At 48.7% G+C, this 27,397-nt stretch overlaps 1 protein-coding gene across 10 annotated transcripts in view; it reads left to right on the top strand.

Moving 5' to 3' along the window:
* SORBS1 (sorbin and SH3 domain containing 1) overlaps nucleotides 1–27,397 on the top strand; it is a 204,108-nt gene that overhangs the window by 84,316 nt on the left and 92,395 nt on the right. For 3 of the 10 annotated variants that reach the window (XM_060101735.1, XM_060101746.1, XM_060101755.1), the window contains exons 3-8: nucleotides 737–781; nucleotides 5,490–5,558; nucleotides 8,140–8,235; nucleotides 10,544–10,672; nucleotides 20,200–20,312; nucleotides 26,254–26,616. In XM_060101735.1, the coding sequence (XP_059957718.1) occupies nucleotides 772–781; nucleotides 5,490–5,558; nucleotides 8,140–8,235; nucleotides 10,544–10,672; nucleotides 20,200–20,312; nucleotides 26,254–26,616 (780 nt within the window). In that variant the 5' untranslated portion in view covers nucleotides 737–771. Of the gene's footprint in view, nucleotides 1–736; nucleotides 782–5,489; nucleotides 5,559–8,139; nucleotides 8,236–10,543; nucleotides 10,673–20,036; nucleotides 20,064–20,199; nucleotides 20,313–26,253; nucleotides 26,617–27,397 lie in introns of all 10 variants that reach the window. The other 7 variants (XM_060101771.1, XM_060101778.1, XM_060101786.1 and 4 more) reach the window with 4 other exon arrangements.

The raw sequence follows: 27,397 nt of genomic DNA on the forward strand, positions 1-27,397 counted from the left end.
AAACTATAGTGACAGTAGCCAGTGGTTTTGGGGGACTTCAGATGGGACCATATTAAATGAGAGGGTTACTGTTTGCATATCCGTGAGTAAGTGGACTGCATTCCCACCTCAAGGCAGCAGAGTGTAGTTCCTAAGTGCCTGGGCTTTCAGGTCGGGCTGTCTGGGTTCCAGAACCAATTCTGCCACATGGGCAGCAAGCTGTTCACCTCTCTGTGCTTTGGTTTCCTCATCTGTGTAAACTAATACAATGCTTAGTTCTTACCTTATAGGGTCCTTGTGAGGATCAAATGAATTAATAGATTTAAAGCACCTAGAACATTTTCTTGGGCATAATAAGCTATATATAATCTTATTATTACTCTCCAACAATCAGTTTGTGTTGTGATTTTATCCCTCTGTCCTAAAACTTGGTTCTTTCCTTCACTCTCTCCTTGATCCACATGGACTCGTGTAACTTGAGGTTCTTAATAGAATGTTATAGGTGGAAGGGATCTTGGATAGTAAGTATCTAAACCAAGTACGGTTGACAAAACGGAGGCCAAGTAGTTTGAGTTATGTGCCCAAGGTCAGGTTAGTACACAGCCAACCAGGAACCAGAAGCCTGGCCAAGGAACGCCTGGTCCAGCTCTGTTTTATCAAGGCTTATATACAGTGTTTGCATTTTTAATGTGAACCATAGGGATTTATCTCGAATCTGCCATTCATCAATTCCATTGTGGTGTTTGTTTTTCTGCAGAGCCCCAGTTACAGAAGACTTGTCCTATCACCACCATGAGCTCTGGTAAGTCATTTAAAACCCTGTCTTTCTCTTCCTGACAAATCTATAAAACTGAACTGTTTACCCAGATTTCCCTCTTAGTCTGAAGGCCCCAACTGCATTTCATTTTTTATTTTTTGAGTCCTGGGTAAGTGCCAAAGCTTTGTCATAAACCGTCATCACAACCTTTATTATTAATGATTTATTGAGTACCTACCATATGTCAAGAACTATGCTATACACTTTACATGTAGTGTGTCCTAATCTTTATAACAGGCTCCCTTTCCCTCGATTTAACAACTTTATTGAGATATAATTGGCATACAATAAACTTGTGGATATTTTAAGTATATTATTTGATAAATGTTGACATATGTATACACCTCAGTGGCATTTCTTAATCTGAGTGACTGCAGCACAAGTAAACAGATTGACCTTAATTGCCCCATAGTATGAGCTAATCCATCACTTCCTTTATCAGGGCAAAACCACCCTTTTGCTATGCCTTTGGTAGTAAAAATCAAGACCTACACAAATGAGCAGTTCTGAGTAGTTTTGGTTTAGAGCTGGGGTAGAAAGCCCGGGCTAGGGAAGACGGAAGGGAATAGGTAGGTACCTGCTTGTTGTGTAGCCAAGAGCTGTCAGCTTTCCAGCCCAGGATTCGGGGCAGAAAAGTTTCCATCTGGAGATTGAGGCCCACCTTAGCTACTGAATGCACCCTGGAACCTCCTGAGACCTGCAGGCAGGGTGGGCTGGGGGATGACCTAGTGGATAGCTCACTCAGGGGCCTCCTAATCCTGAGATATCTCCAGGGTGTTATCAGAGACCTCTGGAGGTTAAAAACAAGCCTTTCCGCTTATTTACATGCATTGCACTTTTAGCCAAATCCTAAACCTTGCCGGACAGTGTGTGCTTATTAGGAGGAGGAGGAGGGCCCAGGTGGATCAGCTCAGGGCCACACACACTGAGTGTGTGGGCTTTGGCCTGTGGTGGATCCTTCTCTCCACTCTCCTCTGTAAGATGGACATCACGAAAGCACCACCTCATGGGGATTTGTGAGGATTAAGTGAGGCAGTGCTTCTAAAGTACTGAGCACTGAGCCCAAGGCCTGTCCAGTGTCCCATCCGTGGGTTATCAGCTCAGGTTCCCTCCTTGCGAGGAGAGGGACTGGACTTGTCCTTGACTCCATGGGTGCTTCTCCTATGCGTGAGGTGGCTACGTCCCTTCTTTTCCCCTCCAGGTGGACTTGGGCACTGCCAGCAGTCCCTGCTTTGCAACTCATTTTTTCTTCTCGCTTGGCTTTTTGTTTTTCCTGTCATTCAAAATAGGCCAGGGTTTTATTGCTTTGTTTTGTTTTTTTCTTAGCTCTGCAGCCTAAAGTTTCTTGTTCTTCTAATATCAGGATTAGCCTAAACTGGTATCACCACTCCTGGCTGAATAAGGGGGGAAGAAGTGGGCAGGGAGGGGCTGGTCAAGGGTGCAGAAATGCCTGTGGGACTTCTCCCCAAGTTCTCTCTCAGGCGTGATGCTGAAAGGAGGAATTTCCTAGGAGGAGTCCAAAAAATCTGGACCCTTTGACCTGATAATCCTGCTCTTGGGAATGTCTATCTTAATTCGAAGGAAACAAAAACACCCACATGAAGGTGGGGAATGAGTGGGTCCATTATGTGTGTTTACTTGATGGGAGATTATGCCACTAATAAAAGTGATCATCGGGAAGAAAGCAGCTATGTAGAAAAGATTCGTTTTTAACCTTTGGTGGAAAGAGAAGCATGTCTGGGGTCACCTGGCTAGTGACTCCTGAGGCAACCCCAGGCCACCAGCACCGTGCTGCAGAGGTGTGAGTGTGAGGTGATGGAATTATTTTTCCAAATTTCTTAAAGTTTGGTTGTTTGATTAAAAAAAAAACACACAAAAAGAAAGGAAGGACATGGGTCTGGGCCTTGTGGAAGCTCAGAGGCTGCTGGCACTGGGGAGGCCCAAAGCAAGGCCTGTAGTCCTAGGAAGGGGATGGTTAAGAGAAATTAGGGCAGGTGCATAGGGAAGGGATAGTCAGAAAAGATGGAGTGATGGAACGGGTGATTTTTTTTTTGCTTGGATTTCTGGCTTTCTGCCAACACCCTCCTTCCATCCATCCCAGAAATGTAGGTGCAAAGGGGACTTGGGGAGAACTAGCCTTTGTCTGTAGGTAGATTGGGGACAGTGAACAGGACGGGCCCTCTGGGGCCAGTGTCGGGAGGTCATGGCCGCCGTGGCGGGTTTGGGGAGCGGGCACAGGGGCAGTAGCCCTGCTCACATCTGGATCCAGGAGCACCTGGGCTGGCCTGTCAGTGTAGCTTATGTCAGGGAGGCTGATTGTTAAGAGCCCAGGTAGGGTGACCAAGTCTTAGCCAAATGAGCTACTGGGGTTGGGGGCTTTTGGGGAGATAGATTATATATAAACCATTTTATATAGAATATATCTGGTTTATATAGAGAGAGTATTCTATACATATAAACCATTTTTCATTTTAAAAATAAAAAATGTTTATCCTAGCGGGATTCAAAGAAGATAAGCTGTGGGTGGGATGGACCAGACCAGACTTCAAATCCCTATTTAGTGATCTTAGAGCCCAGCATCCTTTCTGAGCTTCAAATTCCTTATCTATAAAATAAGAGTTCCTAACTTCTAGCTCCAGGGGCCTGGGTGTTAAGAATAAAAATGAGGTGCTCATTATGAAATGCTGAGCATGGACCCTCAGATCCAGGTAAATAGAGGGCTTTAAAAACCCGTAGCTGTTATGATTATATTTGTGGCTTGGTTTGCTCTTGGCTGCAGGGGACGTCACCCCAAGCACACTGATCACATGTCCCACCTGCTTGTCTTCTCTGGGCTGCTGCCGTCAGTTCTGGGATGGGAAACTGGGTGGGGCTTAGACTGCCGGTGGGCAGTGAGGGTCTCAGTGTCTGCAGCTTAGCAGAACTTTGAACGGTCTCCACTGGCACACAGGAGGTGACATTCAAGGTGAACCTCAAGGTGCAGAGGATTTCCCCAAGCTAGGAAAGGGGGAGCATGCATTTCTGGCCGAAGGCCTTGCAGGAACCAAGGCCTGAATGTCGGAAAGTATCTGATGTGCTGAAGGGGTTGTGAGGAGACCGTCATGGAGGGCAGGGGCAGGAGGGAACTGCAGCTGGAAAAGGGCTGGGACCTGTGGCTGAAGTGCCTGGAGTCTGGGATGAGTTGCCCAGGCTTTGTCCCTGGGTAGCTCCTGGTTACTGGGACTTGTTTGTTGGTTTGCTTTTAATCATCAGGAAGGTCAGTTTGTTCATTTGAATATAACCACTTATGCCAACATACAGGCCATCTCACTTACTAAAAATGATATTCCTAATGTACATTTGGGGGAACTTGATTCCAAGTTCAATTTGTTTCCTCATGGAAATGATAATATGTATGATTGACTTCCCAGACTAAACCCTGATATTTTTATTTTTCAAAATAGAAGTGAATTATTTGCAAAGCAGAAGTAGAGACACAGATGTAGAGAACAAGTGTATGGATACCAAGGGGGAAGGGGGTGTGGGAGGAATTGGGAGATTGGGATTGACATATATACACTATCGATACTATGTATAAAATAGACAGCTAATGAGAACATACTGTATAGCACAGGGACCTCTGCTTAATGCACTGTGGTGACCTAAATGGGCAGTAAATCCAAAAAAGAGGGAATATATGTATATGTATAGCTGATTCATTTTGCTGTACAGTAGAAACTAACACAACATTGTAAAGCAACTATACACCAATAAAAATTAATCTAAAAAACAAAAACAAAAATAGGGACTTCCCTGGTGGTCCAGTGGGTAAGACTCTGTGCTCCCAATACAGAGGGCCCAGGTTTGATCCCTGGTCGGAGAACTAGATCCTTCATGCATGCCACAACTAAGAAAGATCCCGCTTGCTGCGACGAAGACCCGGTACAGCCAAAATAAATAAATAAATATAATAATAAAAATGTAATTTAAACATTAAAAACAAACAAACAAAAAAATAAAATAGAAGTGAAATACAGTATATTTAAAGTGGAGGGTTTTAGAAAATCACGTTGCTTTGTCCTGTTTTGTTCTCTGTCCTGCTCCCTGGGGCTTTTTCAGCCAGATGGGGGTCTAGAGGGTGCTCTCCGGATACAGACTGAGGGCTGGGGTGGAGAAGGGTCAGAACGAAGGCCAGGAGACCAGGTCATCGCCACAACCAGAACACAGGAGCCTCGGCTGGGGACCCTGAGCTGGGGGGAGGCCCGGCATGGCTTCCATGGCAGCTGCGGTGGGGTGGGGTGAAGGGAGGTGTCCCAGAGCCTGAGGTTTCTGTCCTGGCTGTCTGACAGCTCTCATCCGCGATGCATCAGGGATGCGTTTGAGCGGCCTTGGAATGGTGGATAAGCCTTTGTCAGGCAGGAGATGCCATTTTCAGGGAATTAAGGAGATTTTTTTTTTAATGTCAGAAGTGAAGCCAAGCCAGGAAGCCAGAGAATTTACAGAGCTCACAGCGCACTTCCCATCCCAAACAGCTTTTGCGTTCTCCCTGCCACAGAGCATTTTTGGAACTCAGCTACGACGCCCTGGGGCCCTTCTTCAAGCCTGAGAAAGCCCAGCAGGGCCAGCACTTTGCACCAGGTGGGACTCAGGAATGGGTGGCGAGACATGATCACAAGCCTCGGGCTTTCTTTCTTTCTTTCTTTCTTTCTTTCAGAATGCGATGTTGGTGCTTCCAAAGCTGTGGTGAATGGTTTGGTACCGGGCAGCAATGGGCAAGACAGAGGTAAGGCTCTTGAAGGGAAACTTGGCATTTCTAGAAGGATCAGGACCCAGGCCACCTGCCTGTTGGAAACAGTCACTGGTCTAATTAGGCCGTGACCTGGAGACCTGTTCCTATGCTTTCTGAGAATCAGGAGTCTGAGGCTGCCGTTTCCCACTGTGAGGTGATGTATTAAAAACTGTCCCTAGCTCACAGGATGCTGTGAACCACAGACCCCAAATACACGGGCAGAGTCCTCGTGTGTATGGCATTTATCAGCCTGCAGTCTCTCTTACCCAGCATTTCACCTTCACCTGTGATAAATAGTGACACATTCACCATCCTGACCCTGAGGCAAGAGCCTAAATTGCTGAAATAACTTATTTTGGTGACATTAGTTTCATGCGCATCCTCTCAGATTTTCAATTTTTAAAATTTTATGACAAAAGATGTAAGTGTGAAATGAATGATGGATAAGATGACCTTTGAGGTCCCATCTCTCATCCAGAACAGCCAGTCATCAGGCTTCCCATGTCACTTTGCAGTGTGAGGAAATAGGGGCTCGGGTCCTGGTCTGCTGCTCGTAAACAGAAACCTCTTGGGAGGTCCTTTGTCTTTATGGCTGTGAGTTTCCTTATCTAGAAAATGAGGGAATTTGATGATCTGCGGTATTTTTTCCTGCTTCAGATTCAGGTTCCAGTGATTCTATCAGTGCTCATCCCACAAGTCATATGGTATCAAAGAGGGAGGGCAAAAGTCCTGTCATTGGGCATTTAAGTCAAAATGGACCCTCCCTCAAAGAAAACGCTTACAAAGTTTGACATATTTGGACTTTGTCTGTAATTACCATCTGGGTCAGCCAAGTATTCATTTTGAGACAAGGCAAAGTGTAAAGGCAGAAAGAACAGCCAGGAGGGAAGGCATAGAGAGCAAGAGAGATGGGGAGCCTGGGGCCGGTTGGCTGGGAGGTGTCCTGCTGTTGTCCTGTCTTCCGTGTCTCCCCGCCTGGCCGCTCTTCTCCACGCCTGGTGTGAGGCTGTATTCTCGGGGTCTTGGACAACCTTGGCCAATTCACTTAGGGAATGTTGAAGGGCGGTGCATGCAGAGGAGTGTTTAAGCATCTGATGAGGAGCACGGGGAGACGAGGGTGTCTGAATGCTCACCGTCAACCCCAGCCCTGTGAATTCATCGGCAGAAGAGACCTCAGAGGTGGGCGGGCAGGGTGGCCCGTTCCCTTTGCTCCTTGATAAGACCCACCTTTGGTTGGAAAGAGGAAGCAGATGCAACCTGGAGTCACCAGGGTGGCCTGGGGTGGTCACTAAACCAGGTGCCAGGACAGCTGGGTTCCAGTCTCGGCCTCTTCACTTGAGCACTGGATGACTCCGACCAGCTCTCTTGCTTCTTCCTCTGAAAATGGTAACAAAATCCTCCCACCCAATCTCCCAGGTGGCCCTAAGGAGCAGTCAGCAGGATTGCTGTGAAAGCATGCTTGTATCTTAACACGTGCAGGATTGTTATTATCAACTCAGTTCTTGGCAGCTGGATGACTGCCACGGCCCTTGTGAAATGGCAGCCTGATGGACTGGAAGGTGAACTACCCATCTCCGAGCTGCCTCCCTCCCTCCTGTCCCCTTGACAGGCTCGTCAGCATGATGCTGATGCAGCCGTGACAGTCTTGCTTCCCAAACAGCCCTATCCCCCAAGGTATGACGTGGATCTGGGGCCATAAGAACTCCGGGTGTTGCTCAAGGGTGACATTGACACCATAGGCTTGTTGTGAGAAGGAGGGTTTGGGACTATGCCCACCATTGAGATTCCAGAATCTGGGTAGGCAGGGGGCCTAGGTAAGCATGAGCATCCGGGACTTGAGGACAGCAGCCTTCACCCACATCCCAGGCAGTGTCCCAGCTCTCAGAGCTCAGCTGGTGTCAGCACCCTAGGCCTTGTGCTTGGGTGCTGCCCAGAGTCTTGAGCAGGCACTTGGACACTTGACACCCTCTTGCCCAGGGAAGGATGGGTTTAAGTAGACCATCTGCTGCCCAACAGATGGGGCCTCTGATTTGCTCAGGGCCAGAGAGCTGTGGTTGTCAGAACAGGCACAAGACCCCAGGAGTTACGATCCTGGAGAAGCGGCTGTGATGGCTGAAAGGACCAGGCAGCTCCCACATTGGTTCCCTGTCCTTCCTCCCCTCCTCTGGAGTTACGGGAGCCCTAACTCTCCTCCTTGGAGCCTCCCCCCAGCATAGACACCCTAGCCTTCTCCCAGGGGGCCCCTTGGACCCTGCGTGCTCTCCCCTTCCTCTATTTGCCAGGCCATCTGCGTCTCTGTAAATCTCTTTGTCTAGCAAGATCCTGGTGTGGCAGGCGGCACAGACACTCACTGATCAGCTGCATCTGGGAGACGGTCGTGGGAGGGTTCTGGTGACTTGGTACGGGACTCTAAAGAGCGAAAGCAGGTTATTTTAAGTTACTGCATCCACCGCTCTTCCTATTGTTCTTTTGGTGTGGGTGACTTCCTCCTATTGTCCCTGCCCGGTTCCTCCACTGCCTGAGTGTTTCCCAAATGTTTTTTCTGGATGCACCATTTACCCTTTTGTGTTTTCAGCAACTGCCAACCCTATACGTGCACGCTCTATTTCTGCTGTTAAAATAATCCCTGTGAAGACAGTGAAAAATTCTTCAGGCCTAGTACTCCCTCCAGGTATCTCTCCTTGGGTTGGTTTCTTTTTTTTTTTATTTTTAATTGTTAGCAGATCATGCATGATCCTTTCTTCTTTCCTTCTAACAAAGACTTGGAGGCTTAATCCTTGCATGTTTAGGAGCCACTCCCTTTCACGTGTGTGTGTGTGTGTGTGTGTGTGTTTCTGTGTGTGTGTGTTTCTGTGAGCCACCAGCAAGTGTGGAGAGGAACTGACAGGTGCCTTGCCCCTCCCCCTTAAGGAGAAGTTCAGTCCAGAGGTTGAATGTTGATTCCAGCTGGTGTAGGTCTGAGCCACATGGGCGGCTTAGGCTCCCCTTAGAGGTTCCAGCTCCCAAGACTTTATTTAAAACTCCACTGTCCCCAAGAACTAACGTGGCTGCACAGGGAATCTCTGAATTGGGCTGAACTTGAAGCAGCTCCCTTAGATGCCAAACCTGGCTGCGTCTCTGTGATGCTGGCAGGACCGTTTCCCTGAGCACTCCGTCCTCTGCCCCGAACCTCACCAGCAGTCACTTCCTGCCTCTCCTCTCCAAGGAAGGGGGTGCAGGTCAGACGTCAGCTCTGGCTCATAGCTTCCTTCTGTACAAAATGAGACGAGTGAGGCCCGGGTGGCTCTTTATCCCACTGATGGTTCTTTCAGGAGTTGGGCCAATCTGGCTGTGCATCCAGGACACTATGGATAGGCTGGGTTTGTCACTTTGCCCCTCACCCTTTGGCAAAGACCATGACTTTGCCCCTCACCCTTTTGAAAAGACCGTGAATCAATTTTGCCAATAGTTCTGTGACATCAGTCACTTATCCTCTTCTGGGGTTGGACGAGTGAGATGCTCTCCAAGGCCGCCGCCCGCTCTGCCATACATTGTGGGGTTTTTTGTTGTTTTTTTTGTTTTGTTTTTTGTTTTTTGTTTTTTTGCGGTACACGGGCCTCTCACTGTTGTGGCCTCTCCCGTTGCGGAGCACAGGCTCCAGACACGCAGGCTCAGCGGCCACGGCTCATGGGCCTAGCTGCTCCACGGTATGTGGGATCTTCCCGGACCGGGGCATGAACCCGTGTCCCCTGCATCGGCAGGCGGACTCTCAACCACTGCGCCACCAAGGAAGCCCCCATACATTGTGTTTTTGCGCTTCGCTTTCAGTGCAGGAGGTGCTGACGGCAGATCTGTCCTCTTCTGTAACGCTAATGATCGTTCTGTCTGAGCTGTCAGAAAGGGGGCTGCCAGAGTGGAAAGGAGGAGCAAAGAGGCTTGGCTTCTCTTGGCCCTGGCACAGGAATGGGCATGAGTTGGACATCTGAGCCCACATCCTGCCCGATGCCCACCTTAAACTTTACCCATAATCCCAGTCATGACAATGTGAGGTCCAGGATCCAGGCTGTGCTGTGAGCAACTTGAAAAACTGTGGAATTCAGTTCAGCTCAGCTGTACAGAGAGAAACATTCAGCACGTGTACCTCCTAGGGCTGTGTGGCCTGTGTGGCTTTCTTGCTTCCCATTACTGATTTTCCTGGAGGATGAACATCCAGATCTTTTGAAGCCTATTTTGAAATCCTTCTCCATGCAGTTCTGAAAGATACCCTGGGTCTGTTATTAGGCCATTGTGAACTGTAGGAGAGGTCAGGGCCCAGGGAAGCCTCAGCTGGAAGTGCAGCGGACAGTGTTCCTTGAAGGATTTAGCGTTTCTAGTCATTTTCTTTGGTGTGAATTTTCTTCATTAAGTTTAGAATGTGAGGCTCTGGCCCTTGATCTTTCTCCCCAGGCAGCATATCCTGTCTCACCACTGCAGGGGGTTTGGCTTGCTGATACAAGGAGATTGTCTTTTGCTTTTCCGTTGGGGGGGCTGCACGGAGCAGTGATTCTCTACAGAACCGCCACCTAATTCCCTGTGCTGTCAACTTGCTCTTTTTTAAGAAGGATGATGTGGGAGCTTGAGAAATCTTTCATAAATTCTTTCTCGAACTGAGCCTTACTAATTGGTCAGAAGTCTGCTCACCAACCTAAACTTCATTTAATAAAAGGAATCAACCCGCTTTGATTTGGAAATGTTTACAGCTGACATTGTAACGCATTCATTGACTCAGAACTCACTGTTGCCTCCATTTCCTCCTAACCTCATGATGGGTGGTAAACCTCTGAAAATGTGATTTGTCCCTCTTCACCATCCACAGGTTAATTTTCATTGACCGTCAGGCTTTGCCTGTCTGTAACCAGGTTCATCTCATTCCCCAGCTGTACCAAGTTGCTGGCTGACTGTCGCTTTCATCCTCCAGGAGTCTGGGACTCAGTCTTCCCTCTTGGGTCTTTCCTTTTCAGACACGGATCCTACAAAAATCTGCACTGGGAAGGGAGCGGTGACTCTCCGGGCCTCGTCCTCCTACAGGGAGATCCCAAGCGGTAGCCCTGTGAGCTCTCGGGAAACCCCGCAAGAGGAAAGGAAACCAGGTGCGCTACCTTGGAGACCAGGGGAAGGGTGGGAATCTGCCTACCGATTCTCCCAGGGGCCCCTGGCACTGTCCGCTCCTTCTCGTCTCTGTGGTGGGTGGTGATCACTGCCCTAAACTGACAGGTACCCACTTGCTTCAGGCAAAGGCACGGCAGCGACCACTTTACTCTAGCTTTTGACGGAACGCGTGAGCAGTCTGCGGCTCTGCAGACTAGTTTAGGAGGATGGAGATGGCTTAGGGGCCTGGGGAGGGAGTGGTGGGATGGCCTCCAGGCTTGGCTTCTCTGAGCCCATCCCCACTTCTAGGAGCTCAGCTGTGACCATCCAGGCGGGGCTGGGGCTGGGGAAGAAGCCAAGGGAGACTGAAAAGTTCAGGCGGCCGAATGGCCTCAGCTCCCAGAAAGCAGGGAGGCATCCTGAGGGAGCAGGATCAGGAGAGCATGTCTAAGGCCAACGCGAAAGCCCCTGCCCCTCGGGAAACCCGGGCGCCTGGAGCACGGTGCTGAGGTGGACACCTGGGACTTTGGGATTGGCACATGGGGTTCATGTCCTGCTTCTACCACCTGTTGGCTGTGCAGCCTTGGATGAGATGGCTGCTCTCTCTCAACCCTGGTGAGCCCACCTGTCGGATCAGGTTGATAACTGTACCTGCCTCACCGTGTCATTGTGAGGATCATGTATGTCAAGGGTTTTGCATTGAGGTTTTGCATTTTCGACAAGTTCCCAGGTCATGCTGATGCTTCTGGTCCAAGGACCACACTTGAGAGCTACTGCCATAGGGGATGGGAGTTTTCTCCCATCTTGAAGGAAGGAAATGGAGAGAAAATGAATTGGAGTGATGACCGACCACTTCCTTGGGACCAGAGACAGGCAAGCTCTTCTGGTACAGTTGGGAATGGTGTGTTGTGATAAGATGGAATTATACAGGATGGAGATGGTCAGTACCCAGCATCCTGGAAACTTGACTTTCTTTCTGTTCCCTGCCAGCTGTAACAGGTACCAAGGCAGATGCCCAAGGACAAGGCCAGGCTAGGGTTTGAGCACCAGCCCCGTTCTGGTAACGTCAGTCCCTGTGGAAAGCTGCTTTTTCCCTAGGCTCAGGGGAAAGCATGAGTGGCCTCCAGCACTATTAGGTTGAAAGTAGCTGCTTGGCTCTGTTTTCTTGAACCCATACCTGCCTCTTTCCCTACTGCACTTTGCCACTCTGGTCTCCAGGAGAGGTGGAGCCACTGGGAAGATCCATCTCCCAAGCTGGAGGACCTCTGGGAAAGAGAGACTCCTAAGGGATAATTTAAAGAGAAAGACCATACCTACAGCCCGGTGGCCCGATAAAATGACCTCTCAACCTCCCGGCCCTTCCTCTGGTGGTGAATGGGAGGAGAGGGAGCCTTGAGCTCCCCCTGGTGGTCACAAGGTGCCACTAACATAGAGCCCCAATGTTATTCTTTACCTTGCTGTCTGTAGGTTTGCGCTCCAGTGCAGTGATTTGAGCACTTAAGGAAGCTCTCTCTAGTCCCCAGATAATTCTATATCGTACAGATTTATAACAGGTAATTTGGATTAAAAAAAAAGATCTTGTTTTAAATTGAAAATACTCTGAAGGATTGGGGGATGGCTATCAGTCATTCACACCTTACAGTAAATTAATCTTTGTAGATTATTTTTCTCCGGATAAAGAGGTCATTGAATCCAAATCAGCAGACATTCATTCTGCATCATATAGGTGCCAGGCATCACTGGGACTCAACAGGAATTGTGACGAGAAGGGAAGAAAAGGGAGAGAAATTTTGGTGCATCATGTGAGCACAAGAGGCAGTTTGCTCCAACCAGAGAGTCAGGTGTGGAGCCCCAGTCCACTGTCATGCTTTCTGACCACACGTATGTCACACCTCTGAAGCACGTATGAAGTATGAGGGACTTGGGAAAGATGGTTTTCAAGCCTTTCTAGTTCCAGAATGCTCTGCGAACTTGGGAAGTTTGGGAATTGACCTGACACAAACAGAACCCTATTCACTGGGGACACATTCAGGATTGTACACTAGGCCAGTGTGGGTGGAAAGGAACAAGCTGGGGTTGAGTAGAGGTGGGGGGAAAGTACACTGATTAGGTGTACAGCTGGCTGGAATGAGTTAACACTGGAGGTGAGGATAAAAGAGGATGCACCTCCAGAGGTGGGACATTCAGGACCAGAGACCTTGTTCTCTTACCCTCCTGGTCATTGGCCAGCATCCTGCTGGCCCTTGACTCTGGCTGGGTCCATGTGGCTCCCCAGCCCTCCTTATCCCTGCCTACTTCCTCCATCTGAGCCTCTGGATGACAACTTGCTGGCCCACACCAAGCCTCTGAGACTTGACCAGCCTCATGAAAACAGTTTTCAGCAGCATTTGCCGGCAGCTGTGCTAGCCTGGCCTGGGACCCCAAGTGTGAGGCAGGGAGCCTTGCTTGGCTCTTGCCAAGGATTGGGTGCGCTTCCTTTTCCCAGTGTCTTCACAGATAGTGGGTGTCAGATAGCGTCCAGGTCTCTCCCCTACCACCAGGGCCAGCATCTGTGCCCCAGCTACTCTGGCTGTCTCCTCTCTGCCTAGCTCCCTGGCTTTACCACATTCCTCCATCCCTGTAGATCTCCAAGTTGCTGATCATCTGCCTGAACTGGAAGCTTCGGTCTCACGTTACTGCCCAGCACCTGTGGCCTGATTTCTTTCCCCATATGGCCCCCTGGCACCCGCATTTCAGAGGTGGCCCCTATTTCCAGTCCTTGCTCCAGCTCCCTTACCCTGTGAGAGGTGGTCTCGCTCTCAAGTCACACAGTCCTCTCTCAAGGCTCAGCTCTACCACTTACTGTCTTGGTAATATGGGCAAATTAACCTTGGAGAGCTTCACTTTCCCCATCTGTAAACTGGAGATGACCTTAATCAAGTTGCTGGGATGCAGTGAACTCTTCCATCTCAAGATATAGCACAGAGTCAGGCATGTACAAGGTGCTCTTGAATGGAAACCATTCTAGTTTCTGCCGGTCAGGAGGCCACTTAAAGACTTGCAGTAATTTCTCGTAGAGGCTGTGAGGGTCTAGGCCTAGCGTGGTGGTGGTGGGAATGGAGAGCAGGGGCCAAGCGAGAGGTGTATTTGGAGAGTGGAATGGCAGGCCTGGCAGAGTGTTTAAGGAGTGCGGAGAGGTAGGGCTCCATGCTGAGCAGGAGGCGCCTTCCCTGCTTGACTAGGAGAATAGATGTGGCACTCATGGAGATGCTGGATTTATGAGGGGAGTTGGAAGGAATGTTGGATTCCATTTCTTGACGTGTTGAGTTTCTTGGCAAAAGAAGGACTTCTAGGAGGAATTTTCTAATAGGCATTTGGAAATTTGGAATCCAGGGTGTGGATCTGGGAGCCATTGGCATCCAAGTGAACATGGGGAGGGTGGAGATGCTCTCTGAGGTGGAGTGAGAGACGGAGCCCTCGGAGTTGCCCAGTTTAAACCCAACCTCCAGGCTCCTGCCCTCAGTGGTAGCTTGACTCTGGATCCCTGACCACCCTCCTAATCTCTGAATGTAGACCGAGGTTTTGGGATCTGAACCATCTGGAAAGAGCTACAGTAATCTTAATGCTGATTCCCGGCCTCCAAGAGAGGCCTCTTATTCCTGCTTCCTGGTATAATAGCTTGGCCAGGTTTGGGTAATGACCCTGTTGGTTCAGGTGTGACTCCACCTGTGTCCCCAGGTCACGGTGATCTTACTCAAGAGGAGACAGGGAGCCTGAACTGGTGGTGGGCGCTGTACGAAGCTTCCTGTCTGGTATGGCCTGGAGACCATCAATCCCTGTGTTCTGACTCAAAAGCCAAAGTTCAGTTCGACACTTACACCTTATTCTGTGCCAGTTGGCTCCCATCCTTCCTGTCTGATTCTTGACTGCAAAGTTAGCTATGGATGTAAAGATTCTTGGACCTACAATCAACTCATTTCCTCACATTTGCTCTCCAGAAATGACAGTAGCAAAAAGATAAGAAAATTGACATTAAAATAGTTAGACATTCCCTACCCCCATTAACTAAGAGTCTTTTTCGTGAGCTCATGTGTGAGAAAAGGGGGCCAAATGAGAAATAGTTGGAGGCAAAAGTCCCCACAAGAGAAGACTCTCACTGTGACACCAACTGCAAGGTCAGGGGATTCCCACAACCACTCTCAGGTTTGATAATTCAGTAGCAGGACTTAAAGAACCCATTGAAAGCTGTTAAGGAAACGTGGAGTTGGTGTGGTCCCTCTCCTGTGGAGTCAGGACATGTTAGTTCCCAGCACCGTGTGTGAGAACATGCTCAGAGCAGTGCCAACCATGAAGGTCATACAAGCTGTGGTGTCCATGGTTTTCACTGGGGCTCTATTCCATAGGTGTTATCCACTGCCCAAGTGGTTCATCTCACTCTCCAGTCCGTTAGGAGGTTGAGCTCAAAGACCCCCAACCTAAGTCACGTTATTAGTTTAGCACAAAGACAGTCCTATCAGGATGACATTCCAAGGGCTTAGAGATTAACTCCTGGAAGCCAGAGGGCAAAGGCCAGACCTCCTTTTGGGGAAGGGTAAATTCTTCACCACACAGCATGAATAAAAATTAAACAAGGTATGGAACGCTCTTAGACCCACTTTTAACACCTTTCCTCTAACTCTTGGATTCTCTACCAGGAAACACAGATCTAACTCAATGAAAAGTGTCCTGAGATCCCAAGAAGTGATCAGCAAAACAAGCTTACAACAGACCAAAATGAAATTAGCACAGAGTGAGATAAAGGAAAATAAGTAAGCTGTGACCACAGGCCAGAAAAGATTGTATATAAAGAATAGATGGAGGAAAAGATAAGGCAAAATAAATTAAACTTCTCATGGAAAGGCTTGGTCTCCTCAGGGCTGCAAAACCTCTTGAGGGACCCAGCTTTCCAAGGCCCTCCTCCACCGCGGGAGCTCTGAGCTAACATTTATTGAGAGAAGCATTTTGACGGTCTCCCTAACCAAGAGTGAATAATTGATAATCAAGTACATAAAATTTCACCTGCCGCCCTCAGACACAAATGGCCCTGGGCTGCTACCAACCTTCAAGGTTCAGAAGACTAGGTAACAGATGAAGGAGGATGAAACGTCAGAAATGCGGCTCTTTTAAATAAGAAAGGAGTGTTCTCAGGAGTCCTGGGAACTGCCTTTTTGGGGACAGGGTAAGGGGAACAGTTTTAAAGACTTGGAATGAGAAGAAAAAGTGGGTTGATTCCCGAGGATATTATGTTCTTAAGGCTATTTATCAAATGGCAGAAGTCGACTGCTCTAATTGCTGTGTCTGGGAAATTTTTTTTCCCCTTAGGCTTTGGATCCCGATCTTACTAAGCACATACTTTATGCCACATACTTCCACTTAGTCCTCATGACGAGAGGGAAAATTTCTCATTTCACAGATGAGGCTATGTCCCTTGCTGCAGGATATGCAGTGAGCAAAACAGGATTCAAACTAGGCTGTCTGATGCCACAATGACAGTCCCTTTATGATACCTAAGGGTTTTGGAGAAACAGACTCACCACAGCTTTCCATGATACATCTGTGTGCCAACATCACCTAAATAGAACCAACCTGGCCAAAGAGCAGACAAAATAACACGCCTCCACATCCATGTACAAAGTTCACATCCTTTATTGATAGCCCCTCATCAGAACCTGTTGACATAGAGAACAAGCGTATGGACACCAAGGGCGGGGGGAAGCGGGGGCGGGGGTGGTAATGCATTGGGAGATTGGGACATACACTAATATGTATAAAATAGATAACTAGGGCCTCCCTGGTGGCGCAAGTGGTTGAGAGTCCGCCTGCCGATGCAGGGGATACGGGTTCGTGCCCCGGTCTGGGAGGATCCCATATGCCGCGGAGCGGCTGGGCCCGTGAGCCATGGCCGCTGAGCCTGCGCGTCCGGAGCCTGCGCGTCCGGAGCCTGTGCTCCGCAACGGGGGAGGCCACAACAGTGAGAGGCCCGCATACCGCAAAAAAAAAAAAAAAAAATAGATAACTAATTAGAACCTGCTGTATAAAAAAAAATTTTTTAAAAGAACCTATTGACATTTAGTACGTGTCTGTAAATCAAATAAATTTGATAGAATGACTTGACAAAACTGAACTAGAAATAACCTAGGAAGGAAGACGAGATAGTAAAAGTGATAGATACAGGGGAGGAAGGAGAAACACTGCCACAGTGTGTCACCTGGTATCTGAAGGCCTGCGGGTGCAAGGAAATCTTGGGGCCAGGATCTGGATGGATGCACTAGTGAGTGTTAAAATGGTCACTTTTCCTGCTGTATAGCACAAGGAAGTCTTCTCAATACTCTGTAATGACGTATATGGGAAAAGAACCCGAAAAAGAGTGGAAATAAGTATATGTATAACTGGTTCACTTTGCTCTATAGCAGAAACTAACACAACATTGTGAATCAACTCCAGTAAAAATTTTTTAAAAACGGTCACTTTTAGGACACGTCACGTACCTGACCTCAGCAACCCTGTGAGGTGTACGTGGGATAAGGATTATATTTTATAGATGGAAACAGTGAAATTTAGGGTGATTAGCAACTTGTCCTTGATTGCACGAGCTGGTATGTCGCAGTAATGTGAGTAAAAATCAAGTCCTGTAAATTTCCCAGCCATGTGGTTGGGACAAGAAGACAGACATCTAGGAATTGTCCCTAAGGGAGTGGCAGAAATGTGACGGCCGACCTGCTAAAAGAATGTACAACTGAAACAGGTTATAAAAACCTCGTTTTAGAGGAGGACGAAATTTGCAAAAATGGATATGGTTTCCCAGAGTAAGGACTTTTTTTTTTTTTTTTTTTTTGCAGTACGCGGGCCTCTCATGGTTGTGGCCTCTCCCGTTGCGGAGCACAGGCTCCGGACATGCAGGCTCAGTGGCCATGGCTCACGGGCCCAGCCACTCCACAGCATGTGGGATCTTCCCAGACCGGGGCATGAACCCGTGTCCCCTGCATCGGCAGGTGGACTCTCAACCACTGCGCCACCAGGGAAGCCCTAAGGATGTTTTTGAGTGTACATTATTATGTCAGTGATTCTCAAAGTGAGCTTTGGGTTATGGACCAGCAGCCTTACTATAACTTGGAGACATGTTAGAAATGCAAATTCTCAAGCCTCACTTCTCCTCTGAGTCAAAAACTCTGGGGATGGGGCCCTGTGATCTGTGTTTTAACAAGCACTCCTGGTGACTCCGATGCAGATAGACTGCTGTACATGGATGCACATCACTTGAAACCTTTTCCCCTGCCTGGCCTTTTGCTCTGACACCCTTTGGCTTCTGCCACCTCCCTGGAATGTAGCCTCTGCTTTGTGGCAGATGGCAGGGTTGGTGGCCGTGGGTGGTGGACAGAGTGCTGCACTTGATTCTGGAGACCTGGGCTGACTGCTTTATCACTTCCTGGCTGTGTGACTTTGGGCCAGTCAGTTGGCCTCTCTGTTTCTTCATCCATGAAGCAGAGTGATTACCTACCTCACAGACTTGTGTACACTGAATTAAATACTAAATATATGCAAAAGTGGCCAACAGCATCTGGCACTTAGAAAGATGTTCCATCCGGAAAGCCCATCTCTGATCCCTGAGGAACCCACACTGAAATGGAGCCTTGGGCTGTGAGAGCTGCAGTGCTTTATTCCCCTCTTTATATAGGGTGAGACAAGGAGGCAACCAGAGAGGAGGAGGAGGAAATTAAGGGATTGGCTCCATGAGGGGCTGGCAGACTGTGGCGCTTGGGCCTAATCTGGCCTATGCTTGTTTTTGTACAGCCCGTTAACAGGGGATGGGGTATGTGTGTGTGTGTATATATATATATACACACACACATATATTTGTGTGTATATATATATATAATTTTTTTTGGTTTGCCTTTAATTAGACAGCTCTTATGCTTTTAAAAGTGGAATCAATCAGAAGGCAAGGGTGTAGGGGAATAATTTTCCAATACTTTTCTTGTAAACTCAAATTCTTCTTTGGAATAAAGCAGGCTTTGGTTTACTGTTCACAAGGTTACTTCTGAGTTGCAAAAGAAATTTCCCTCTTCAATCTGGGCTGCCACAATTGGACAGTAAAGCATGAGGACGCTTTTTCTGGCATCTGGGTTTTTATATTTTAAGGGTTGAAAGAAAAATCAAAGAACGTACTATGTGAAAATTACATGAAATTCAAACTCCAGTTTCCACAAATAAAGGTTTATTGGAACACAGCCACCCTCGTTCACTTGATATTGTTTGCGGCTGCTTTTGTGCTACAACAGCAGAGTTGAATAGTTGTTACTGAGCCCATATGGCCGTCAAAGCCTAAAGTATTTGCTAACTGGCCCTTTACAGAAAAGGTTTGCTAACCCCCTACATGGAAGATAGAGAATAGAGGCAAGAGATGATGCAGAAGATGGTGGTAAATAACAAACATTGCTGAGCTCTGCCAGTTACTGTTCTAAGCATCTCTCATGCATTATATCTTTTAATTCTTAAAACAACATGTATGAAGCAGGCATATCATTACCCCCATTTTTCATATGGGAAAACTGAGGCTTTTTACTTGCCCAGGGCCACAGAGCCCATAGGTGGAGGAGCCAGGATTTGAATTGAGGTCCAGCTGCCTTCCCAGCCAAACTTGTGACCACTGCACCGTCCTGCCTTGTGGTGCTGGTCAGGTTAGGAGAGGTTTAGGGTCTCTGAGCTGCTCCAGGCAATGGATGGAGGGCAGGGTGGCAGCTGGCTGAGGGGGGGGGACAAGGGTGCCTTGTAGTATGATGAAAACTCAGGGTGATTAGATTTTGAAATGTTTATGTAGCTCGTTTCATGGAAAGAAGAAAGGCAGGCAGGGAGGAAAAGAAGCCCTTATCACAGCAGATACCTTGGGGCTTAAATCATGTTCTCCCCTTTGCGCAGCACCAACAGCCATGGAAAAAGTGCTTATCGATGTCTCCCTCTCCGGGTCTGTTAATTAGCCCAGGCTGCTGCTGAGGAGAGGTCATTCTGGGCCCACGTCAGGCTTATAAAAGGGGAATGCAAGTTAGTGAGTCAGGACTGGACAGGAGAGTTCTGTGGCCTTTTTGTCTGTAAAACAAGAATGTCAAGAACAATTGTTTCTTCATTACTGTGAATGTGAGCCTTGTGTTTTCAAAGGTCAGCGCCTGTGAACACATCATGGTTTAGAGTGGGTTCCTATGGTAATTAGACCATCGTGACTGAGGGCATTTTGTGTCAGGCAACGGGGTGCCGGAGTTCCGTCTTTCTGTGCAGTGCGTGCTTGTTTCCTGCAAACGTAACCATTTCTGTTTCCCCCCCTTCTTGTTTTCATCCTTTCTGCACCCCACGTAGTTCTGGAGTCAGAGAATTCCTCAGCAGGTATGGTTTCTCATGCATCCTTTCTGTCCCTGCCTTCCACCAGGAACCCTTCAATTAGAGGGGAACCCTTCGATTAAGAGGGGAACCAGGGAGTGCTCCTGTGAGTGAGGCGTTTCTTCTTTTTTTCATCTCTCAGATGAGTGGAGGCTTCCTTCCAATGCTGATGCCAATGGAAACGCCCAGCCCTCTCCACTCGTTGCCAAGGGCTACCGAAGTGTGCATCCCAACCTTCCTTCCGACAAGCCTCAGGTAGGCGGGCGCCCAAGGGTGGGATGGGAACTGTTCTTGAGTTGTTTAGCTTGCACTTGTGACTTCCTGCTCGCCCAGCTGGATGATGGACTGGCTTCGGAGTCCCACTTTTGGCCAACTCTGAAAAAGCCCCGGGAAGACCAGAGTTAGGGAGAAGTTGGGGTCAAGGGAAGCAGATGTATGGGATGAGGCTGGTCTGTACCAGGGTATCAGAAGTATAAGCCCAATATTCCGTAGGTTTGAAACATGTGTGGAAATGTTCTGAAAGAGGGAATGGCAGGTGGGAAAAAGGTCTGAGCCTGTTTTATAAAAACTCTTTAGAGCATAATATTCAGAAGGCGACTGCACTCTTGTGTTTATTTCATTAATTTGCTCGTGTTGAGGCTGTAAGAGTTTCAGCAGCTCCGTCCTTACAGATTAAGATCAGGGGTCTGTGGCCAGCGCAGAATCCAGCAGCCTAGAAGCAGGCGGAAATCAGAATGGCAGTACAGTGGGCTTTACACTGCCTAGCACTACCCTACAAAAGAAAGTGTACCCCACGTTGTACAACTTGCAGTGGGAATAATTTTGCTTAAGTTTTCCCCCTAAGTTGTTTTCCTCATCTTTCTTTCTTCCCTCTCCTGTTGCTACTTTGCCTTTTTTTTTTGGCTGCACTGTGCAGCTTATGGGATTTTAGTTCCCCAACTAGGGATCAAACTCAGGTCCTCAGCAGTGAGAGCAAGGGTCTTAACCACTGGACTGCCAGGGACTTCCCTACTTTGCCATCTTGACGAAAGTAATAGACCCTGTTTTAATTCAGGCAATCTGTGAAGAGTGTTTTTATATAGCAGAGTAATATCCATGGAACAGAGCAATCCTTTCTTTTAAAAAGAGCTGCGCTGCTCAAAAAATTGCGGCAGAAGTGTGTTCCCTATGCAGTCCGCATGCCTTCCTTTTTCCCACCCCCCCTTCTCCGATAATCCTCTGGGTTCTGCTCATGAGGACATAAAATTGCGCTCGTCCCTGGAATGAAATCAAGTCCGAGATGATGCCTTCCTTCCCCTCTGCAGACCCTTGTCTCCCAGGCTTAGAGGAGGTTGCTGAATCGTGTGCCAAGGCAGCACTACTCGGCCTCCCCGCCCCTACCATGGCCTGTCTCCCGTAGCTACTGCCACGTGCATGCAGGGCCGCTGGTCAGGGCCAGGAGCTGTGAATGGGCCTGGCCTCCTGAAGTCTTCATTAGACTCGGGATGTGGGAGGTCTGTTGTCTGGTAAATGGCCATAGTTTCCCTGTTTCTAAGACCTTTCCCAGCATCTAAGTCTGCTGCTGGTGGCAGGCATACTTCCTTCTTGGCGTTCTCCAGGTTGGATACAGTTGGCTCTATATCCAGGGTAGGGAATAGTTCTGATTAATTCAAGACAAGTGTAGAAGCACATCCTCTTCCACTATCAGGGACTTAGCCCAAAGGGTAGCTCACTAATTCCTTTTGGCTTCTTAAATAGCTCTTCTACAGAGAGAATTTTAACAGCGTGTGAAGTAAATAAAAATCCCCTTTAAATACATGTACTTACAGCAACTTTACTGAGCGTTTGTTGTGTTTGGATCACTGTGTAAACATTGCCTTCAAGGAGTTTGTAAGTGTGAGCCTCATAACAAGGCTAATCATCCTGTAATATGGCCTACGAATAGTGTATGCATTTTCTCATCAGTCACTATCTGAGAATTTTCTTTTTACCTGGGTGTCTGAAAGGATACATGGCATATTGCTGATGTAGAGGTGTTATTCTGTATGTTCAGTGTAAAATTGGCCATCCAGCTTTCAAGAGGCTTTAGGTCATAGATTCATTTTCTGAAAGCAAAAACGACTTCTTGTCTCTATAGCCATTGCCAGAGCTGTAAGTATACGCTGGCTTAGACAAAGCCAAGGTGGGCTGGGCTGCTGACTGCTCTGGCTTGGTTTCAGATGAAGACAGCTCTCAGACACCTGCAGGCCCAGCATCTCCTCCTAAGGATTGAGTCGGAGTCCGAGGACACATGGGCCAGAGGGGAATCCTATCTCCTGATGCTCCCACATCTGCCTTTCCTCCTGCTGCCCTGCTCTCCTCACCCCCAGCGACACGGAATCAGGGCTTTCCCCCTCTCTGACAGCATCATCTTGGGGATCCCCAGTGGGGGCAGGGATTGATAGTTTCTGGAACTGTACATACGAGGAACACGTCAGATTCTTCAAGCAGCCCCATTTTTGTCACCACCCCATCTTCTAAAAAGATAAGTGGAATTTCATTAGTAGCCAGCTGGGGAGGAATGCCAACTGCCTGTATGGTTCCCACAATGTTTACAATAAAACAGAAAGTAGTTCCTTACACGTAAAGTGACTGTGCCTATCCCCCTCCCTCTCTAGAGCTAAAAGGAGCCCCGGGACAAGAAGGCCTTGGCTCCGAGCGCCTTGTCAACACTCTGGGGAAGCGTCCTCTCTACAGGGTCAGAGCCCTGGGAAGGCTCAGGCCTGATATAATGCAGCCCTGGCACCTTATATGGCCACAGCCAAATTAAGTTAAAAAGTCATTGAAACCGATTTCTGTCTTTGGGCAAGAAGAAATCACATGTGGGACACTTGAGCTCGAAGTAAAAGTAAATTTGAGCCTAACTCAAAATTGTCTTTTACTTACTTCCCTGGCAACCATCATCAACTTACCCACGGTCCCTTTGGTGCATGCTTGGTCAAGTGCTTTGTTTCTAGAGAGCATCATTTTCATCTGTGCGTACACCCGAACCTCCAGCCTAAGTTCACTGAAACCAAGAGAGTACATGTGGATGGTTGTGCTCCTACTGATGACTGAAAATACATTTTGTATTTTTGGCTGGTACACATGGCCACACTCCACTGGCAGTGTCCTGGGCACCCTGTGGAAAGGATAGGTATCAAGTTAACCTAGTTTGCTGAGGGATGGGTTGTTTATTGTCTCTGGGTTGATATTCTAGTCCAGACTCATACTTTATTCTCACTTATTTACCCTCAACTAGCATCCCTTCCCCTTGCTGTCTGCACTCCACAAAAAATAAAAATAAAATACACATAGGCCCACACCCTTGCACCCTCCAGTTTGGGGTCACAATCCATTTGCCATTTATCAACCAAACTCTAATATACCTTACCTGTGCAATTTAGTGGAAGGTTCTCATTTTCTTCTCATACTGGGCTATCTTTAAAGATAGGGGCCAGTGAAGAAAATCTAGGTGTCTTAACTTAGGCTGCTATAAGACAGTATCAAAGACAGGTGGTTTAATCAACAAACATTTATTTTCTCACAGCTCTGGAGGCTGGGAAGTCCAAGATCAAGGTGCCAGCCTGTTAGGTTCCTGGTTAGGGCTCTCTTCCTGTCATGTAGACAGCTGCCTTCTCACTGTGTCCTCACCTGGTAGAAAGAGAGGGCTCTGGTCTCTCTTCCTCTTCTTATAAGGACCCCTGTCCCATCATGGGGTCCCACCCTCATGACCTCATCTAATCCTGATTACCATCCACAGGCCCCATCTCCAAATGCCACCGCTTGGGGTTAGGGGTTCAACTTGTGCATTTGAGGGGTCACACACCCAGTCCATAACATTAGGAAAATAAACTTCCCTTATCTTACTTGATTCCACGTCGAGCCACAGGTTGACAGGTGGCTGTTCTTGTAATGAGGGTCATCTGGAGATTTACCCCATTTCCTGATCCTCTGCCTCGCTGAGAGCCAGGGAGGAGCGAGGGGCTGTGTTGAGGGAGAGGGAATGAGATGGGAACTACAGTTTTCTAGCTCTGAGCCTGGAACCAGAGCTTTGGGCTTCAACCATGAGCCTGAGGCTGATCACCCCCTTTTAGGATTGTCTGTGCCTGGTGGGCTGGATGGGAATGAGGAATGGTCTGGAATTTGGTGAACAGGCACTGTCCAATCCAGTCAGATGCTTCATTGCCTGGTCTCTCTTTGTTCTGGGTGCGTCAAAAATGGGAGACTGCATGCTTTTAATCTCATGCCTGTCTTCCTTCTAATAATTAGTTCCATCAAATTGTTTCCTCTGAGACAAGAGCATGTGTGGATTCTAAGTCCTTAGCATTCTCTTCTTGGTGAGTTTTCATTTGTTATGCTTATGGAACTGAGTGCTAAATCTTAGTGACTCAATTAAGACGGCTGCCTCCTGTGAACAACTAAGGATGATTCTTCCAGTTGTCCATTTCCTGAGGGAAAAGAATGGAAGACACTCAAGAGTTGGAGGGAACTTAAACTCTTAAAACTGCAGGTACAAAGAGGAAAATCTTTGAGGATTGGAGAAAACAGGGGCCTTTGGGGCTTCTTCTGCTGGCGTTTAACCCTTGGGCACCCTTCTTGGGTCAGGAGGTCTCAGAGGGTACAGGTCAACCCAGGACTCATGTCCACCTGACCTAGCACCTGGGCTGAGCTCAGCCTCCCTGTGATGTAAAGGAGGGTCAGGCCTGCCTCTCCAGGTGAGTAGGATTCAGTCCTTGGCTTTACCGCAAGGAAAAACGTACGGGCCATGAGGCGTCTGAGCTGAGGATTTGCTTAAAAACGTGTCCAGAATTGTTTTTTCTTCAGGTCGCGTTGTGCTGCTATTTCTAATGGTCATCCTTCTTTCCATTTCCCCTCCTCTTTCTTTCCTTTTATTGTGTCTTAAAAATACTACCAAAGGTCCTCTCTCCCCCATGCCCTCCTCTCCCTCAAGAGGACTGCTTTGCATGGCAGCCCCCCGGCACCCGCAGTTCCTTCAAGGACTCCCTTTACCTGAGCTCACCAAAGCCGTACGTCCCACCCAGCACCCCCAGCCAGCAGAGCCCCTCACGACCCCGGCCCGTCTCCGTCCCCCTGGCAGCCAGATCAGCGCCCAAAGGTGTGCTGTGTCCTGGGCCCTCACTTCCGGGTTCCACGCTCCCCAGTGCTTGGTCCCACCCCCAGCAGTGCTGTGCAGTTTATAGAGAGAATGTGAGCTCTAACCCACGTCATGAGGCAGTTGGGAATAAACAGGTCAGCAGCGTATACGTACCTGGTTTATCCCGTAACATTCGCCCCGTGGCATCGGCAGGCCTCTCTGGTGTTGCACGTGACCCCGACAAAGGCACTGCCTACTGCACAGCCGGCGCGGGGCAGCCACCCCCTGCTCCTTCTCCTGGCCCTCCCAAGCTGTTCTCTGACATCCGTAAGGATGCCGTTAGCCGTGGCGAGAGTCCTTCCCCAGGGACTCGGCCTTCGTCAGCAGACGCAGTGACACCACCTGTGCTAGGCCCCCAGGTTACCTCTGATCCCGAAAACCGGAAGAGAAAAGAACCTTACCTTTTGCAGCCCTGTTACCCAGCCAAGGCAAGGAATTAGGAATGTTTGTGTGTCTCCTACACCGTCTCTTTCGAAAACTCATGCGCGCAGCTTGTTTGTTTTCTGGGCCGCCCTACCTCCTTTCCCTCGTGAATGGTGCTGCAGCTTGAGGCTCAAACCCTTCTGTCTCAACGTCTCAGCACAGTCCTCCCTGTGTCTCCCCGCCTCTCTTTTCTGTAAATACGTAAGTATGCTGGAGTGTGGAATCCGTAGACTGATAATACGGTGAGCTATTATATGTTACATGTGTGCTGTAACAAGGTGCCAAAGAGATTGTATTTACTCCCAAGCTTTCGGGCTCTGCCGGCAGTTTTGGGGTTAAACACAGCCTGCCTGCCTGTTCTGTTGTTTTCTTTTTCTCAAGTGTTAAAAGGACTCAAAAATAGATGGGTGGAAAGTAAACTTGGATGGGGTTTCCTCTGTGTCATAGGGTCAGGAGGCCAACTGGCTAGCACTGACTGTCCCGTGTACTCTGAGGAAAGGGCACTGATTAAATATTTCTCAGCGTACATCACTGCATGTCCTCTCTCAGCTGTTTAAATATGGAATTCCTTCTTCCCTGCCGTACCCCTTTACGTAACGACCCCCTTATTTCCTACAGGATGCCACTTCCTCCAGCCCAGCCCAGCCTGAGGTAATAGTTGTCCCTCTCTACCTGGTTAACACTGACAGAGGGCACGAAGGCACTGACAGACCTCCAGCATCTCTGGGGCCCCACGGCCCCCCGGTCCCGGCGGCCGTCCCTGCCGGCTCACCTCTGACCTTGCCGACTCTAGACGATTTCATTCCCCCTCATCTGCAGAGGCGGTCTCACCACAGCCAGCCAGCCAGCACTCCTGGCTCCCTCCCCCCCGTTAGCCAGACACCGCCATCCTTCTCACCACCGCCTCCGCTGGTCCCTCCGGTCCCCGAGGGCCTCCGCAGAATCTCGGAGCCTGGCCTCACGGGAGCTGTTTCGAGTACCGTAAGCTTGCTAGATCCCCTTCCTCACAGCCTTCCTGAATGTCTGCTCCCGGCAGTAAAGAGAAAAAAAAAAAGAAAGAAAGAAAAACCAAAAAACCCTTTCTCACTCAAGTACTAAGTTCTGAGAGAGATGTTGGCTGCCCTGTGCTTGTGTGATGACGGGAACCGTGTTTGCTTTCACTAGAGCATGCCTCCCCTGTGAGTTCCGTGGGCCCCTTGTGGCTGTTCAGCAACCTCTCTAGACCCTGTTCCTCTCTGTCCTGTTTGGAATGCACATCTTCCTGCAGAGCAGACCACCTCTGTGGCCTTTCCTTTGGCTAACTGTGCTCTTCGTAGGCCAGGCAGATGTAGTGCGGAGAGCGGAGGAAAGCTGAGGAATTGCGTGGAAAAGCCAACAGTAGGCATGGTGCTGTTTCTCTAACAGGGAGCAGGGAGGTTCTAGGGGAGGGAAAGATTCACTCGTGCTGATTTTGCAAGTAAGCAAACTCTCTTTTATATGCAGCAGTGGCAGAGAGTGGGTTTAAAAAAAAGTTCAATTGAGCAAATGGATATACAAGCCTGGTACAAGCATTAACACTGTTTCCTCAAAAGGCAGAAAATTGCTGGGGCCCCTGCAGGGTGGCTGCCAGGGGCTTTTGAGGCAAAACAGTACCTGCCCCAGTGGTCGTGGGAAGTTAGAGTGTCCCGACACTTCGGGTCCTGTCCTGCTAGGGACGAGTCCCCATCGTAATGGGAAAGCCCAAGTGCTTTAGAGGAAAGGCCAAGTCAAAGGGCTCTGTCTG

This window comes from Mesoplodon densirostris, chromosome 1 (genome assembly GCF_025265405.1).
Source record: "Mesoplodon densirostris isolate mMesDen1 chromosome 1, mMesDen1 primary haplotype, whole genome shotgun sequence".
NCBI lineage: Eukaryota > Metazoa > Chordata > Mammalia > Artiodactyla > Ziphiidae > Mesoplodon > Mesoplodon densirostris.